The 14,277-nt window shown below is 36.6% G+C and overlaps 1 protein-coding gene across 1 annotated transcript; it reads right to left on the bottom strand.

Annotated features, from left to right (window-relative positions):
- Positions 1-326: 326 nt before the first annotated feature.
- LOC147857481 (DNA repair protein RAD5A-like) lies at positions 327-10,985 on the bottom strand. The gene is made up of 19 exons (XM_087328169.1): positions 9,958-10,985; positions 8,007-8,122; positions 7,355-7,484; positions 6,445-6,976; positions 5,852-5,927; positions 5,603-5,699; positions 5,031-5,067; positions 4,771-4,911; positions 4,343-4,456; positions 4,134-4,256; positions 3,765-3,994; positions 3,403-3,609; positions 2,586-2,850; positions 2,050-2,187; positions 1,856-1,939; positions 1,339-1,362; positions 1,195-1,259; positions 1,007-1,114; positions 327-858 (listed from the first exon to the last, which is right to left on the bottom strand). Exons 1-19 carry the CDS (start codon positions 10,983-10,985, stop codon positions 759-761), a joined length of 3,615 nt encoding a protein of 1,204 aa, XP_087184295.1. The 3' UTR covers positions 327-758.
- Between the last annotated feature and the right edge of the window lie 3,292 nt (positions 10,986-14,277).

Below are 14,277 nucleotides of genomic sequence, written 5' to 3' on the forward strand. Positions count from 1 at the left end.
TCCTGACCGGCGTAGAGACTTCTTCTACGGTTGAATATATAATGACTGACTTTAATCTTTACTTAGGACCATTTATTTCATCCCACAGGGTATCACACCAAAGGCCATTTTCCTTATCTCAAAGTAAACAGGAGAAGTAAACCATACTTTAAAATGAGCTAAACATATTCCAAACCTCAATGCTAGATACTGGGGTAGATCTTGCAAAGAGATGGTTTACATTATCTAAATGCCACTTATCCTACTAATGAATGTGATGAAAACATGAAAACACAAAAGAGAACTTGCTACAACAATGCCAAAGATGTGACACATTATGTAAGATATTGCAATCAACTAGATAATTATGTATATATATGTGTGTTAAGAGAACATTGTCTCTCAATGCTATCTCAAATTTACATCACATGAATTTCGGAGAGTGAATACAACCCGCATAATCTGTGAGAGGAGAAATAGAGAGACAGTGACAACCATACAAGGATCATTGTTGGTAACAATATAAAAGTGCATCCTTTTTTGCCACAGTTTGATGTGATGCCAAAGTAAAAATAGAAAATGTTTTGTCTTAGCAAGCTAACTTTACATCAATCATATATGAAGCTGATCTTGATCAAATGGTTTTCTGAATCAATGAATCCACAATATCTTTTGGTTAGAAATTCAGCATATGGCTGTCACAATCTCTTTAGCAATCTAATTCGTTGTCTAAATGTAGACAATTGGTATGACTCTCCCATACAGACCTCTCTTCCTCTCTATGAGAAAAGAATTTCAAATTCGCTGAGGCGAAGATTTTGTTTGTCTGACCTGATGCAGCCCGCAACATCAGTCACACTGTTCTTTCCAGCTTTTGTTCTGTACATGTTATCACAAGAATTTTATTCATATCAAACTTTAATCTATGCTTAGGCACATTATAAGAGGGAAAAAATCATCACATAAGTCTCGTCAAGAGATTTAGGAGATTTTTCCTATCACTTTTTCTTTAGAATTTGCAACAAACCTGGAGGGTTCTGTAAGTTCTTGTGTACTCAAAGGCTTTGATTGGAATGTTCGACGATTTTGTAAGAGCTTCAAGATATTCGCTTCTACTGAGTCTGCTACATATAGCCTAAAATGTTTTCAAGCCGAATTAGGTCTTTGATGTGCAAAAAGAAGAAGATTATTACCTTCGACATTAGTTTTTTTTACCTTTTAATCACAACTGGTCTCTCTTGGCCCATTCTCCAACATCTACCAACAGCTTGCTCTTCAAGCTGTATACATAGACATAAAGAGTTAGGTATTTAAATATAGGTTGAACTATATAAAAGACAGGGTTTTTTCACAACTTACAGCTGGGTTAAGACAAGGCTCCAGCTGTTTGCATAAAGATAAAACAGAAAAACATGTCAGCCATGGAAGTTTACAATGCCATAATGATCTACCGTGATTTCTTCCCAGTTGTAAACTGTAATATTATTTTCTATGGATGCGTTTTTTAGAATGTGCAAAATGATTATGCTTATCTACTACACGTAGAGTTTGCATAATTCAAATGATTTTGGAAATCCGCATACTCTCTGAGAATTTTCTTGAATCCAAATGCTCAGTAAGTATGCATCAGCCTGATAGCAGTCAAAGACTTAATGTGAATGCAAGTGATTAACAATCATTTTTTTGATTGAAAATCCTCAATCAGTGTACCTTCGATGTATGTGTTCAATGGCTTCAAAGGATGCATTAGATGAGATGAATGCACATGCTAAATGGCAATTTATTCGAACATAGATCCTCAATGAGTATGCATCGAATGAGTTCATTTAATGACATAAAAGGCCTTATGTCTCTCTAGTGTGAATGAATCTCATACCATGTAAACATGAGATGCTGCAGTGAGAGTTAAACCTACAGCACCAGTGCGAATAGAAAGCAGAAATACTGTTGTTGGCGGATCCTGGAAGTAGCATTAACGAAAAACATATAATCAGGTGCTGGTAACTGCAATGTGATGAATTCAGTAGTTGAATAGCTTTGTTTGCATGACAGAGGGAATAAGGTGTTCACCTTTTGAAAGGCTTCAATTGCTTGTGCCCTTTTCTTCATGGGCATGTCTCCACTGATGAAGCGGTAAGTTATTCCTTGGTTTTTGAACTCATTCTTCAACCATGCAATTGTCTGCGTGAATTGACTAAATATGAGAACCTGCAGATTACAGGTTTTCAAAAACAATCTTAGTAAAGGTGTAAAAGATTCATTAAAAAATGTTATTACATGCTAAAGCACAATATGAATTCAAATGATTTCTTTTAGATTCTACATATTGATATTGTAAATTTCAAATATGTTAATGTGGTGTTGTGGTAACTCTTAGGTTCCAAACTCTTGCTCAGCACCAAACTTTGAATGCGTAGTTTTAAAACGCCCCAGGATAATAAAACAGTAAAAAATCTTGGGACACACATAAATATATAGTTTGATGTTGGGTTTCAGTCTAGAACATGCATACTATCAGTTTGCCCCTAAATTGACATTGATGATTTGTCCACAATACAAAGAACAATATTTTATTCTAGGAATCATAAAAACAGTACCTATCTTACCTTTGCTCCTGAACTCTCTTCCCTTACTTTAGCCAAATCTGCCAATAAGGTCTCCAATTTGGAGTTCATATGGACACCTGTCACTAGTCTTTCATCACATCCATTTCCAGATGAGGCGGAAGGAATTGAGAAATCAGTTTCAAGCAATGGCAATCCTGATGGCTTATCAAATATTTCGAGTTGCTCTGATTGTAGAGAACTTTTGCAAGTTGGACACGATAGAGTTCCAGCTCCTAAGACTGACATAACACATTCCTGGCAAAACCTGAAATAATCCATATTAGGTTCATGATAGTCAGCAACTGTATAGGTTCATTATCAGGGCCTAAGAAAAGTACCATATAGAAACAATGGAAAAACTTCAGTGTTTGACTAATGGTTGCTAGAAATAGCAAAAACTTCCGATCATCCAGGTAATAAAGAATAAAGACCACAATGTCCAATGAAACTAAAAAAGATACTACAGACACAGAAACTAGTGGCTAAAATCTATCCACGAGATAAAACTGTACTCTTGGTTTTCAAGAAAGGAGAAATAAGTTTTGGTAAACGGAGGAGCATAGGCAACTAATCGGAAGAGGAAAATGTAAGAGTTGGCTGATGAGGCAATTCAGAAGTACCAGTAGTATTGTCCTTTTGGGTAGCTAATAAAGGCAAATTTGATAAGGAAGATAAAACAAAAAAAATGAAGAACCATATACTGACGTCTGTTAAGAGGTCAAAATGTCGTATGAAACAGAACCTTATAAATATAAGAGAATTTTAGTATCATCTTGGAGAGGAAGAGACCAAAATAAATAAAGGCAGAACTACAAACCAGTGTTTGCATGGAGTTCGGGTAGGGCACTCCATAATTTCAAAACATATTCCACATTCAACCTCTAGTTGTTCCCCTTCCTTTTCCTCTGTAGGGGATATCTTTCCACTGTCAGGGCTTGAATCAAATGTGGCAGTGTTGTTTTCCCTCTTTACATACTCCATAGCATGAAGCTCAACTTTTGATATGAAGCCACCACTACAAAGTCTGATTTTTTAAAATGCCCAAATCAATACCAGAAGAAAACATATTCTAATAGACGATATTCTTTTGATTTATGTTTCCAGAGAAGTCAATAAAGAACCAGAACGATTAGATGGAATTAACATGTTAATGCCATATATGTAGACACTTGTGTTTACCTGCGTAGAGGTAAGAGTAGCGACATGATCTGAAGTATATTTTTGCTCACTATGGTTGGACCCCAAGATCTGAACTGCTCAAACTTGGCAAGGACCTTTTGATAAACTGCATCATAGGCAACTCTTTCCTCTGGAGAGAAGGTAACAATGATATCTTGTTCAGTTTTAGGAGGTAATTTTAAAAGTTCCCTTCCATTAAGCTTTTGCTGTTTTGTGTGCCTTATCATCATCTGATGCATCAATTGGTCAGTTTTAAATAATGGTTAGTGCCTACTTATATCCATAAATAAACTAAAAAAACTAAATAACATCTTCCTTCCCAACAAGGCATGAAAAGGCAGTAAAAAATGAAAGAACTTTATATTTTACTTTGTTAAGAGTCCATAGGAGAACTGTCTGGTCCTCGTTTTTGCAATGGCGTTCATATGGTCGTCCAATTCTCCTTCGGAAAACATCTTTGTTATCTAGAGGCTCCAATTTGAGAAATAAAAACTAGCATATATAAACGAAATAAACCAGTTTAATAATGCAAGTCCAAATTGGAATCACGTTGTAAATAAGAGAAGATGTTTACTTACTTGTCCATAAAGATCATATATACTTGTATTAATTGGAGTTCCAGTACAACACCATCGTCTCTCTGCTTTCAGCCTTGCACATGCCCTTGAATGCAAAGGTGCAGGGTCCTTCACCTACAAAAAATCAAGCACACCACGATTCAATGTACAGTTCACAGATGTTTTCGGTACCTATATTTGGGTTTTTCTTTAATTCACCATATGATCCCATTTCTCATTATTTTTATTAAACATCATTAGTCAACCCAGAAAGAAAGAAAAAGGAGATGAATCAACTGTAAAATGGCTCAAATTGCACAGACGTTCAAGAAAAAAGCTATGAATTGCACACATGATAAAGAAAACCAAGGGCGTTTGGTAGAATACATAAAATCTCAGATTTAGTTCCAGTGTTTTCCTATTACATATACATCAAAATTACATTTTACCGTATGAGATTCATCGAGAACAACCCTCCACCAATTCACACTGAGGAGGGGACAAAATTGTTCAGCAAATCCAGATCCGTGCCTAGTTGCCTGTGTTGCTTTGCTAAAATCACTACCCAATGTGGCATATGTTGTGATAACCTGAAGAATTGTAGAGTTAGAAACAATTTGCAAAGTACTAAAGATACCAGGCATTTTTTAAGGGTTCTATAGTAAAAACGAGTGAATATTCAAGAATGGATTAGAATAAGAATCCATACAATGTCAAACTTCGAAAGTTTCTTTGGATCTCGTATCCTGAAAATGAAAAACAGAAATTTTGAGAAAATATATAGGCTAAGATTAATGAACTCAAAATGGAGAACTACTGCATGTGAAACTTGCAAGTATGCAAATACAAGGCATTCCATTTGGCAATTACATTTATATTCTTGATTAATTATTTTTATCTTGGGTTAATTTTGTGTATGCAATTATCTCGAGGCTGTGCATTAGTAATCAACTTACCTTCCACCATATCAAAGTATTGTTGTATGAGGTTGTAAAGACTTTCACACATTATTTCAAACTCCCTCTCATTCACATAAGGATTTAATAACTACCGTTACATTTCTACTATCTTTTTGCATTAGCCACAAACGCACTGTGTTCTCCAACAATTGACTAAAACAAGCAAGATGTTTACACACATGATTCACATAAGGATTTAATAACTACCGTTACATTCCTACTATCTTTTTGCATTAGACACAAACGCACTGTGTTCTCCAGCAATTGACTAAAACAAGCAAGATGTTTACATACATGAATAAACGAAGACATCTATTCTTGCCTTTTGGAGCCATGGTACATGTAGATGCTTAAGTTTGCAGCCAGCTTGCTCTTCACCTCGTTAGCCCATTGCCCAACAATAGACACAGGACAAACAACTGCAGTAAACATCACAATATGAGGAATGAAATAATAAGCAGCCACTTTTTTAAAGTATTCTATTCCTCACCCATGGAAAATATTCACTCAACGGGAAATCATATATTGTATTCAACAAGAATTCATCCAAGCACAAGGATTAAAAGCTTACTCAGAGTCCCCTGAGAAAAGCTTGGGGCAGTTGCTTTATCAATGGGACATGGATTAGATAAAATCAAAGCCAATATCTGCAAAGAATGTCAAAATTTTCCTATTAGAACTTGGAAATAATTCAAAATGTGCAAGAAATATGCTTGCCACTAAACGCATAAACTCTGTAATTCAATTGTCCTTTGAAAATAGTATCAGAAGAAGCCTTTGTACGAAGATTTAGTAACAATGTTATGAATTTATTACAATATAGTCTCAATAGCCACATTCACTTCCATGTTTTAATGAATTCCGAAGCACAATTTTTCTACAGTAACTAACTTCTCAAAAACAAACTTGAAACTTCATCGGTATTAAGGATTTTAAGAGTATTAACAAAAATGACCCTCGTGTTTTATAAATAGCCGGGTTAAGGTTGGAGGGAAATAATTTCTCTCAGGGATTTATGTGCCACAATAAATCAAAGTTCTCCCATTTTAGATGAAAAGTTAAACAATCATTGTTCCCTAGTTATATGGTATATTAGTAGAAATTTATATGTTTTTTCTTTCCTAATGATACTAAATCTTGTGACGTGATGGTGCAAATGTTTACCTCGATTGTCTTTCCAAGTCCCATTTCCTCGCATAGGAATCCTCCACAAGAAACACCTTTCCTAAACTCCATGAGGTGTCCAAAGGATGCAGAGTATAAAAGAGGTTCCGATGATGTAGAAGTTGAGGGAAGTTTGTGGTAATTGATGCTGAGAAGACCACCTTCTCTCTTTTCTGCATCAAGCATAAACTGTAATGATTGCAACTGATAAGATCGTAGAGGGACAGTAAGACCAACAGGATGTGGTGCCTCATCATATCCTTCACTCTCTAGGTCACTGAGCAACCCAGAGAATGTGGTCCAATCATCAGTCCTTTCTGACCAATTCCTTATCTCGTCAACTTCATTCAAATAGTCATGTAATTCAAAATCTTGCGGAAAGAGTTCCTGGAGAAGCTCCTTCAAGACAAGCACTTCATCGTCTCTCTGTCTTTTCAAGAACACCTTTATATCAACGGTTCCCTGTAGATCGAACTCTAGCTCCGGTGAAGGTGTAATTATCACTTGGAGTTGTCCTTGTGCTTCATTGAAGCTGAAATGTCAATAGTGCGTACATTAGATAGTTCTATTGCATCTTGACAAAAGAATGAACACTTCTTCTCTGATGCTATTTAAATTACCATTGTTCATACAAAATTTTGGATTCTACATAAAATATCCATAGAAACATATGAAAACCAGTCATTTCCTTTAAGACTATGATCATTATCTGTAAGACACCTTCCAGATATGGATCATCAGAAAAAACAACGAAAGAATCTTTTCATCTAATAATAATAGCATTATTTTTCTCCATATGTACGGATCAATGCTCCTTTTCTATGTGAGAACCTCAAGAACAGTGTTAATTTATTTTGTATTTTGCAGGAAGATTCAATTTTGTCGTCTATACTGTTTCTACTACCCTTACATTAGCTCATCAATCAAAGCTTTGTAACTGTGGGTCAAATTCTTTTGCTGATATGATCCATCAGGACAGCTGCCATCTTCAGTTAACTCCACCCAATTTGGCTGTAGTAGTAGTGCATTTCCATCACCCACTGCATTGGGTTGTCACATAAGATTAGCTTCAATTTTATTTATTTATTTACTTTAAGCCAGTATAATTTTCTCCAGTTATGTGATGTCAAGCAGAATAGTTCCTTCTTAGACTAATGTTTCAAAATGCAAATCTCTAAACACGGTAAACTTCTTCCAGATAAAATCTCGTGCAGGTTCATATTATACCCAAACCTTCTATATATGATGTCCGTCCAGAACCTAGTTTTAAACTCACTTGTTTGTAAAGAAAATCTAAAAATTAAACCTTACATTAGCCTACTATTCAATTCATAAAAAACCCTTCTTTAAAAATGTAAAAACAGAGTGATTTGCAACTATTTTCTGTTTAATTCACATGATAGAGTTACGTATTCAAAGGTGACCCACTCCCCATGGATCATAAAAAATAACACAGAAACTTATTTTGCTTTCTGGAACTTCTATTGAAATTCTTTTGAGAGGTCTTTATTTCCTTCCATAATCAGAAGACAGGAAGTAAATATAGAGAGGCTAAAACTTACAATGATAAGCAAATAATTCAAGAGAAAGCCTATTGCCCGGCTTGAAGATCTCCCTCAGAGTGGAATTCCCATGTTGCAAAATTACCGGGATGTGCACTGTGCCAAACTCAAAAAACCTGTGGAAACAAGAAAAGCTGAGATATTACAAACTCATTTAGTTAACTGTTAACTTAGACGTTTGACTTTAGAAAACAATATTCGTTCAGATTGGATAATCTAAATTAGTTTCTTTTATATCTTGCAAGAATCTAGCTTGAAAATTTTGATGTTCTAGTGTTCAGACCCTGAGTTGTTCTAGACTTCAAGAGTTGCAAATAATCACTGCTTTCTTCCTGAGACTGTTCAATTCTTTGGTATAGAGGTAATTTGAGCTGTCAAACCAGTTATGTGAGCTCCTATCAGTATTAAATTACCTATTTATTCTGAAAATCTCATCCTTAGAGGTTTTGAATCTGTAGAGCAAAACAGTAATTAAATTTAAAATAGGTGGAAACATACATTGCTTATGTATGTAAAATTATGATTATAAATCTGCTGAAAATTTCACTAAAATATCTACATTGTATAATCCTTGAGTTCTGAATTACGCAGGGCCATAATTATTTAATTAAAAAAGATGGAAAAGCATACTGATGATGATTCTTACAACGCTCAGTTATGATAGTTTCAAACATTTCTTTTCATGAAACCCTGCAACTCATTTGAAACATTGAAATCACAAAACTCAAGACTCCTGAGGGATGTTATTAATACATTAGATGTGATGGATCGAAACATTAAATTTAAAATCTCAGCAGAGCTAAATAGATGGATAATTGATCAACGTAATGACTAACAACCATGTGAAGAGTGGACATTTTAAGTGATTATCGTCTGTGTTTTAGAGAATCATTAAAGTGTGCATGATATGATTAAAGTATGACGTACTAGTGATATCGATGAGTATCTCAGAGTAAAGAAGCTAACCATCTTATAAATGATCACCTGTAGGCTAATAGTTACTTTTCTTTGCTTTGAAAAGAGTATTGGAAATTACGTTCTTGTTTTTTATTTCGCTTGAATCCATGTGAGTGAGGCTCATTTAGGCTAAATTTGGTCTGTATACACTTCAATCATGTAAGTGCAGTTCCTTAGTGTAAAGGAGGCCATCCGAATTCATGTAAGAAACTTTTGTCTAACTTTGGTCTGCATACACTTCAATCAATTTAAGTACACTCGTTTGCGCATCAAAGGATTCTTATGAAAGGATCATTTGGCTTGTTATAATAATATTGTGCGCAGGATGCATGATTCTCTCCACGTAAGTGAACATATTATGTTCATTTCAAATTAGTCATCCTAATTACATATACACACTAAGCATCCAAGGAACAACAGCGTTATCTTGAAATTAACATGAAGGAAATAACAAATTAGCTTGTAATTAGCATGACAATTAGAAGCTACAAAACTTAAGGATCAAAATTAATTTGAAAGGAGCAACATTAGGATTTACATATGATGAAAGCATGGTGAAATGAAAAAGGGACGAACAAACCTAACAAACTAAAAAAACTGACATATTGGAGATGGAAAATATCAAAACATGACAGGTTTGCAAAGAGACGGCAAAAACTAAAACGAACTACAGTGACATAGAAAAGAACGAGAGAACATAAAATGCAACTCAAAAAACTCAATCTATAAAGACACAAAGAGAGGACAGAATTCCCAAAGATTTTACTAAGAAACAAGGATTAAAATCAATTGATATACAGAAAGTCACGATTTTGTGAAGATAATTACATGATTTGGACCATCAAAACTAATCATGACGCAAAATAAATAAACCAACCAACTACCAAACTGAGAGGTGACACATTTAACAAACTGTAACAAACATATCGCAATGAATTAGCTGGCTAAAAAAGCAAGGAATTAAACAGAAAAATGGCAGATTGGAGGAGCTTACTGTGGATCAAGAGAAGGATCGGAGTGAGCTCTAGGAGGAGCAACAAGAGATCCAGCCGGGCAAGCAGCATAGCAATCAGAAGAATCCGCACCATCAGCAGTTCCTACGGTAACATCTTCACAGAGAGGGATCTTGCATAATTCAGAAGACTCGTAGAAACTGTTGATATGATCATCATTAATTGGTTCCCGTTGTTGTTGATGATGATGATGATGGAAAGGTAGGTCAGGAAGAAGCAAGATCCCGTGGTGAGTATGGAAGTCAGGGTCTCCATTATGATCAGTGAAATTAGCGTTTCCATTTAAAATCTGATCATTGAAATTAGGGTTTCCATTAATATGATCGGTGATATTAGGTTCTCCATTATGATCCGAGAAGCTAGGGATTCCATTATAATCACTGAAGTTAAGGTTTCCATCGTGAGGAAAATTAGGGCTTCCATCATGTTCATCAAAGCTAGAGTTGTCATTAGGTTTAATAAATTTAAGGTTTCCACATTGAGGGAAGGTAGGGTTGTCATCATGTTCCGTGAAGCTAGAGTTCCCATTCTGAGGAAAGCTAGGGTTCCCTTCATGCTCAGTGAATTCCGGGCTACAATCGTCAGGAAATATGAGGCTTTCATCATGTTGAGTGAAGCTAGGGCTTCCATTGTGAGGGAAGTTGGTATTTTCATGGTGGCCGGGGTTGAAGCTACAATTTGCAAGGTGGAGAAAGTTAGGGTTTCCACCCGCGCTAGGGGTACTGCTTCCGCTAGACAGGTTCTGATCGCTGTGTTGATAGCTGAAATCGAACCCTGGTACACCAGAATCATCTCTGAATGAGTAAAGATCGTCGCTGAAAAGATTAAGGTTTCCATGAATTATGTCTTCTTCAAACGAATTATTGGTGCACACCTTCGTCTTCTTTCCAAAGAAGCCGAAAATATGATCTTCTTGTGCTTGATCATGTTCTTGATCTTGATCTTGATCTTGATCCGGGCTATATCTAATATGGCTCTGGTGAATGTGTCTTATATGGCTATGGTGCATGCTTTCGTCTTCGTCTTCTTCTTCTTCTTCGATGTGCAGGACGTGGAATGGCGATGGCGGAGCTTTGAAGCTAGAGGTTTGGTTCATCATCATCATCTGATGAAGATGGTGATCACCTTCTTCGTCTTCTTCTTCTTGCAAAGAACTGAGCTTTCTCTTGCTGGGTTTCGAATGAGTACTTTGAAGCAACATTTTTGAAGTGATTACAGATTCAACTTGAAAGAACGGAAATTCGTTCTCCAATCCGGCGGAAAAGCAGGAGAAAATCCTAATCCTATCTCTGCATAGAAGAAGAAACCACAGCTCTCAACCATAACCCTAACCCTAACCCTAACTCTGCAACATTGAGTAAAGAAAGAAAGAAAAGAAGAATCTGAGAATGACGAGTCTTTCTTTCTTTACTGCAGAGAGCAGGTATTAACAAAACCCCACTAACCATGTCTCAAGAGCCAAGGAGAAGGGAATCTTAACAATAATGCTAAACCTAAAAACAGAAAAAGAAGAAAGCAGGGGGTGACGAGCCTTCCGCTTCCCCGTCAATTAACAAACCCTGGTCACCATAGCTCCAGAGAGCAGAGAAGCAAAAGGAGATGAAGGCGAGTCTTTCCTTTCGTTCTTTTCTTTCTTACTTTCCTGCAGAGAAGGGAATGTTTAGCAAAACCTAGAGTTCGCCATAGCTCCTCCGAGTGGAAGAGAAGGAAAGGAGGCGATGACGTATCTTTTCCTTCCTTCCTTCCTGGAGAGAAAGAAAATCAACGTGGAATAGGAGTAACCATAGCCCGAACCCTAACCCTAACCCTAACCCTAACCCTAAGATAAACCCTAAAGGGAGGGGCTGGATTTCTTGAAAGAAGAAGAAGAAGAAGAAGAAAAGGTGGCAAGAAAAGACGAAGGAAAAAATTAACGTAAGAAGAAGAAGAAGAAGAAGAAGACGTTATACGATCAAAATCTTTGGTCCCCGTGTTATATGTCCACTGGCCCCGCCACGTGGCGTCATCCCATTGGCCTATCCGCACGTGCGGCGCCCGTATCCGTATACCAGCCACCAATAGCATACACATGCAAATACATACATACATACATACATACATACATACATACATACCCATACATACATACATACATACATACACACATAGATGCATACATACATACATACATACACACATAGATGCATACATAGATGCATACATATATGCATAGATGCATGCATGTACATGCATGCACGGAGACATATGATCCATAACATGCGTACATACATACATTCATACATCCCCATTGCGTCCTACATATAATCCATACACACAATATGCATACATACAAACCTATGATGCATATACATACACACATACATACATGATACACCCCCCATTGCATTATGCATACATACATGCATACTACGTGGTATGATCTGTACACAATGCACAATACATATACATACATACGTGCATGCAAACATATGATCCATACATATTCATTCACATACATATATACACATGCATACATATGATCCATACACATACATATCCATATATTAACATATATATATATGCATACATATGATCCGTACACATACACAACATGTCAACATATATACACATGCATACATATGATCCATACACATACATAATGTACATACATACAATAATGTCCCATCCCCATTGCGCACATACAATAATACCATGTTGCAATTTCCCAATCACTTTTAACTTTCGTCTTACCTTATGCAATTATACTGGACTTGCATGTCTCTTATGTTTCCATCCTAACTATGGGATCTCTAGATTAATCATTTCTAGTCCCAATAACAATTGGTGCCAAGACCTAAATGGTGCTTAGCGCCACCAGTATGGTTGTTCCCACCACCAATCACATAACTTGGTTAAGGAGTGGTGGAGTGTTGAGGGATGGGACCTAAGGAAGAATGCACCAGATCAATGGTAGCTTGATGGTAGGTCAATTTTTTGTAATGTTGTTCATAACTAATGAAAGGATATTTTTCCGGAAAAAAAAAAAAAAAACAATTGGTGCCAATCAAACATTTTTTTGGGGGGCTGACAACTTAGATTTTATGAAGATCATCCTTTATTTCTTTTTTCTTCATAAAAGGATATTTAAGTGGACTAGATTCCATAGAATAAGAAACTAATGATGCAGAGCAGCTTTAGCTTTAGAATCTCCAGTAAGACAATCACATTACCCTTTTAAAGTATGGATCATGTCCAGCCCAATAGTGTGAAATGATGTTCGACGAATGCGCGGAAGTATGTGTGTGAGGACCTGTTGATCTATGCACAACAAATAACACAAATATGTAGTAATAATAATAAGCAGAAGATAGACACAACTCGAGCTTGAATGGAGGTTCTCTGTTATTCTGTAACTCTCTCTCTACAAGACTCAAGATGGAAGACGTTAATATTTCTTTCTTTCTTTCTCTCTCACACAGTTACAACGTTAGGTTATAGCTTATATACTCAAGCCCTAAATATCAGACATGTTCACACTTATAGATACAAAGTGGACGGAGTCGACCTTTTATGCCAACAAACTCCCCTATAAAAGGGGACTGCTCTTTCTTATGTATACAAATGATTTGGGGTTATCTCCCTCGTAAACCTAGATTTCAAGTATAATCTATAGGTGATAGTATACATGTGAGGCTGCCGACATGTGGTAGAAGTTACAGAGGTGAAGTCGGCTTTCAGCCTAATTCGATATGTATACAGACCAAAGTTTGCCTAATTTGCTGGATCCTCGATCTGTCTTCCGACTTGTTTATACCTTGATCGTTTCTTCTCCAAGTCTGTGTCCTTGCTCAATGTAGCATCTTCGTTCTCTTGGCATTCCGACTTTGTAGAATTTGCTTCATCAGCTCTATGTTTGGCTTTCTTCTGCTCAAACACTTGTCGTAGTCCTATCTTTTTCCTCAATGCTCCAAAGCATTGATCTAGGAGTGGTTTTGTCAAGCAATCAGCAATGTTCACCGCGGTGTCGATCTTCCGGACTTCGAGCTTCTTCTCTATTACTAGCTCTCGGATGTGATGATACCATACCTTAATATGCTTTGTCTTCACAGGATAAACAAGATTATTGATGAGGTGTATTGCACTCTGTGAGTCGCAATAGATGATCGGCGCTGGGTGGTCGATTAAGCTTGTAGCCGAGAAGTCGACAGTGAGTCGGTGCAGCCAAATCACCCTTTGCTGCCTCCAATGCTGCTATGTACTCAGCCTTTGTGGAAGACAGAGTCGTGCAGTCTTGAAGCTTTGACCTCCATGATATTCCACCA

The sequence above is a fragment of the Azolla caroliniana genome, unplaced genomic scaffold (genome assembly GCF_043228905.1).
Source record: "Azolla caroliniana isolate FFs.n. ecotype wild unplaced genomic scaffold, voAzoCaro1.0.p SCAF_12, whole genome shotgun sequence".
In the NCBI taxonomy this organism is placed as follows: Eukaryota; Viridiplantae; Streptophyta; class Polypodiopsida; order Salviniales; family Salviniaceae; genus Azolla; species Azolla caroliniana.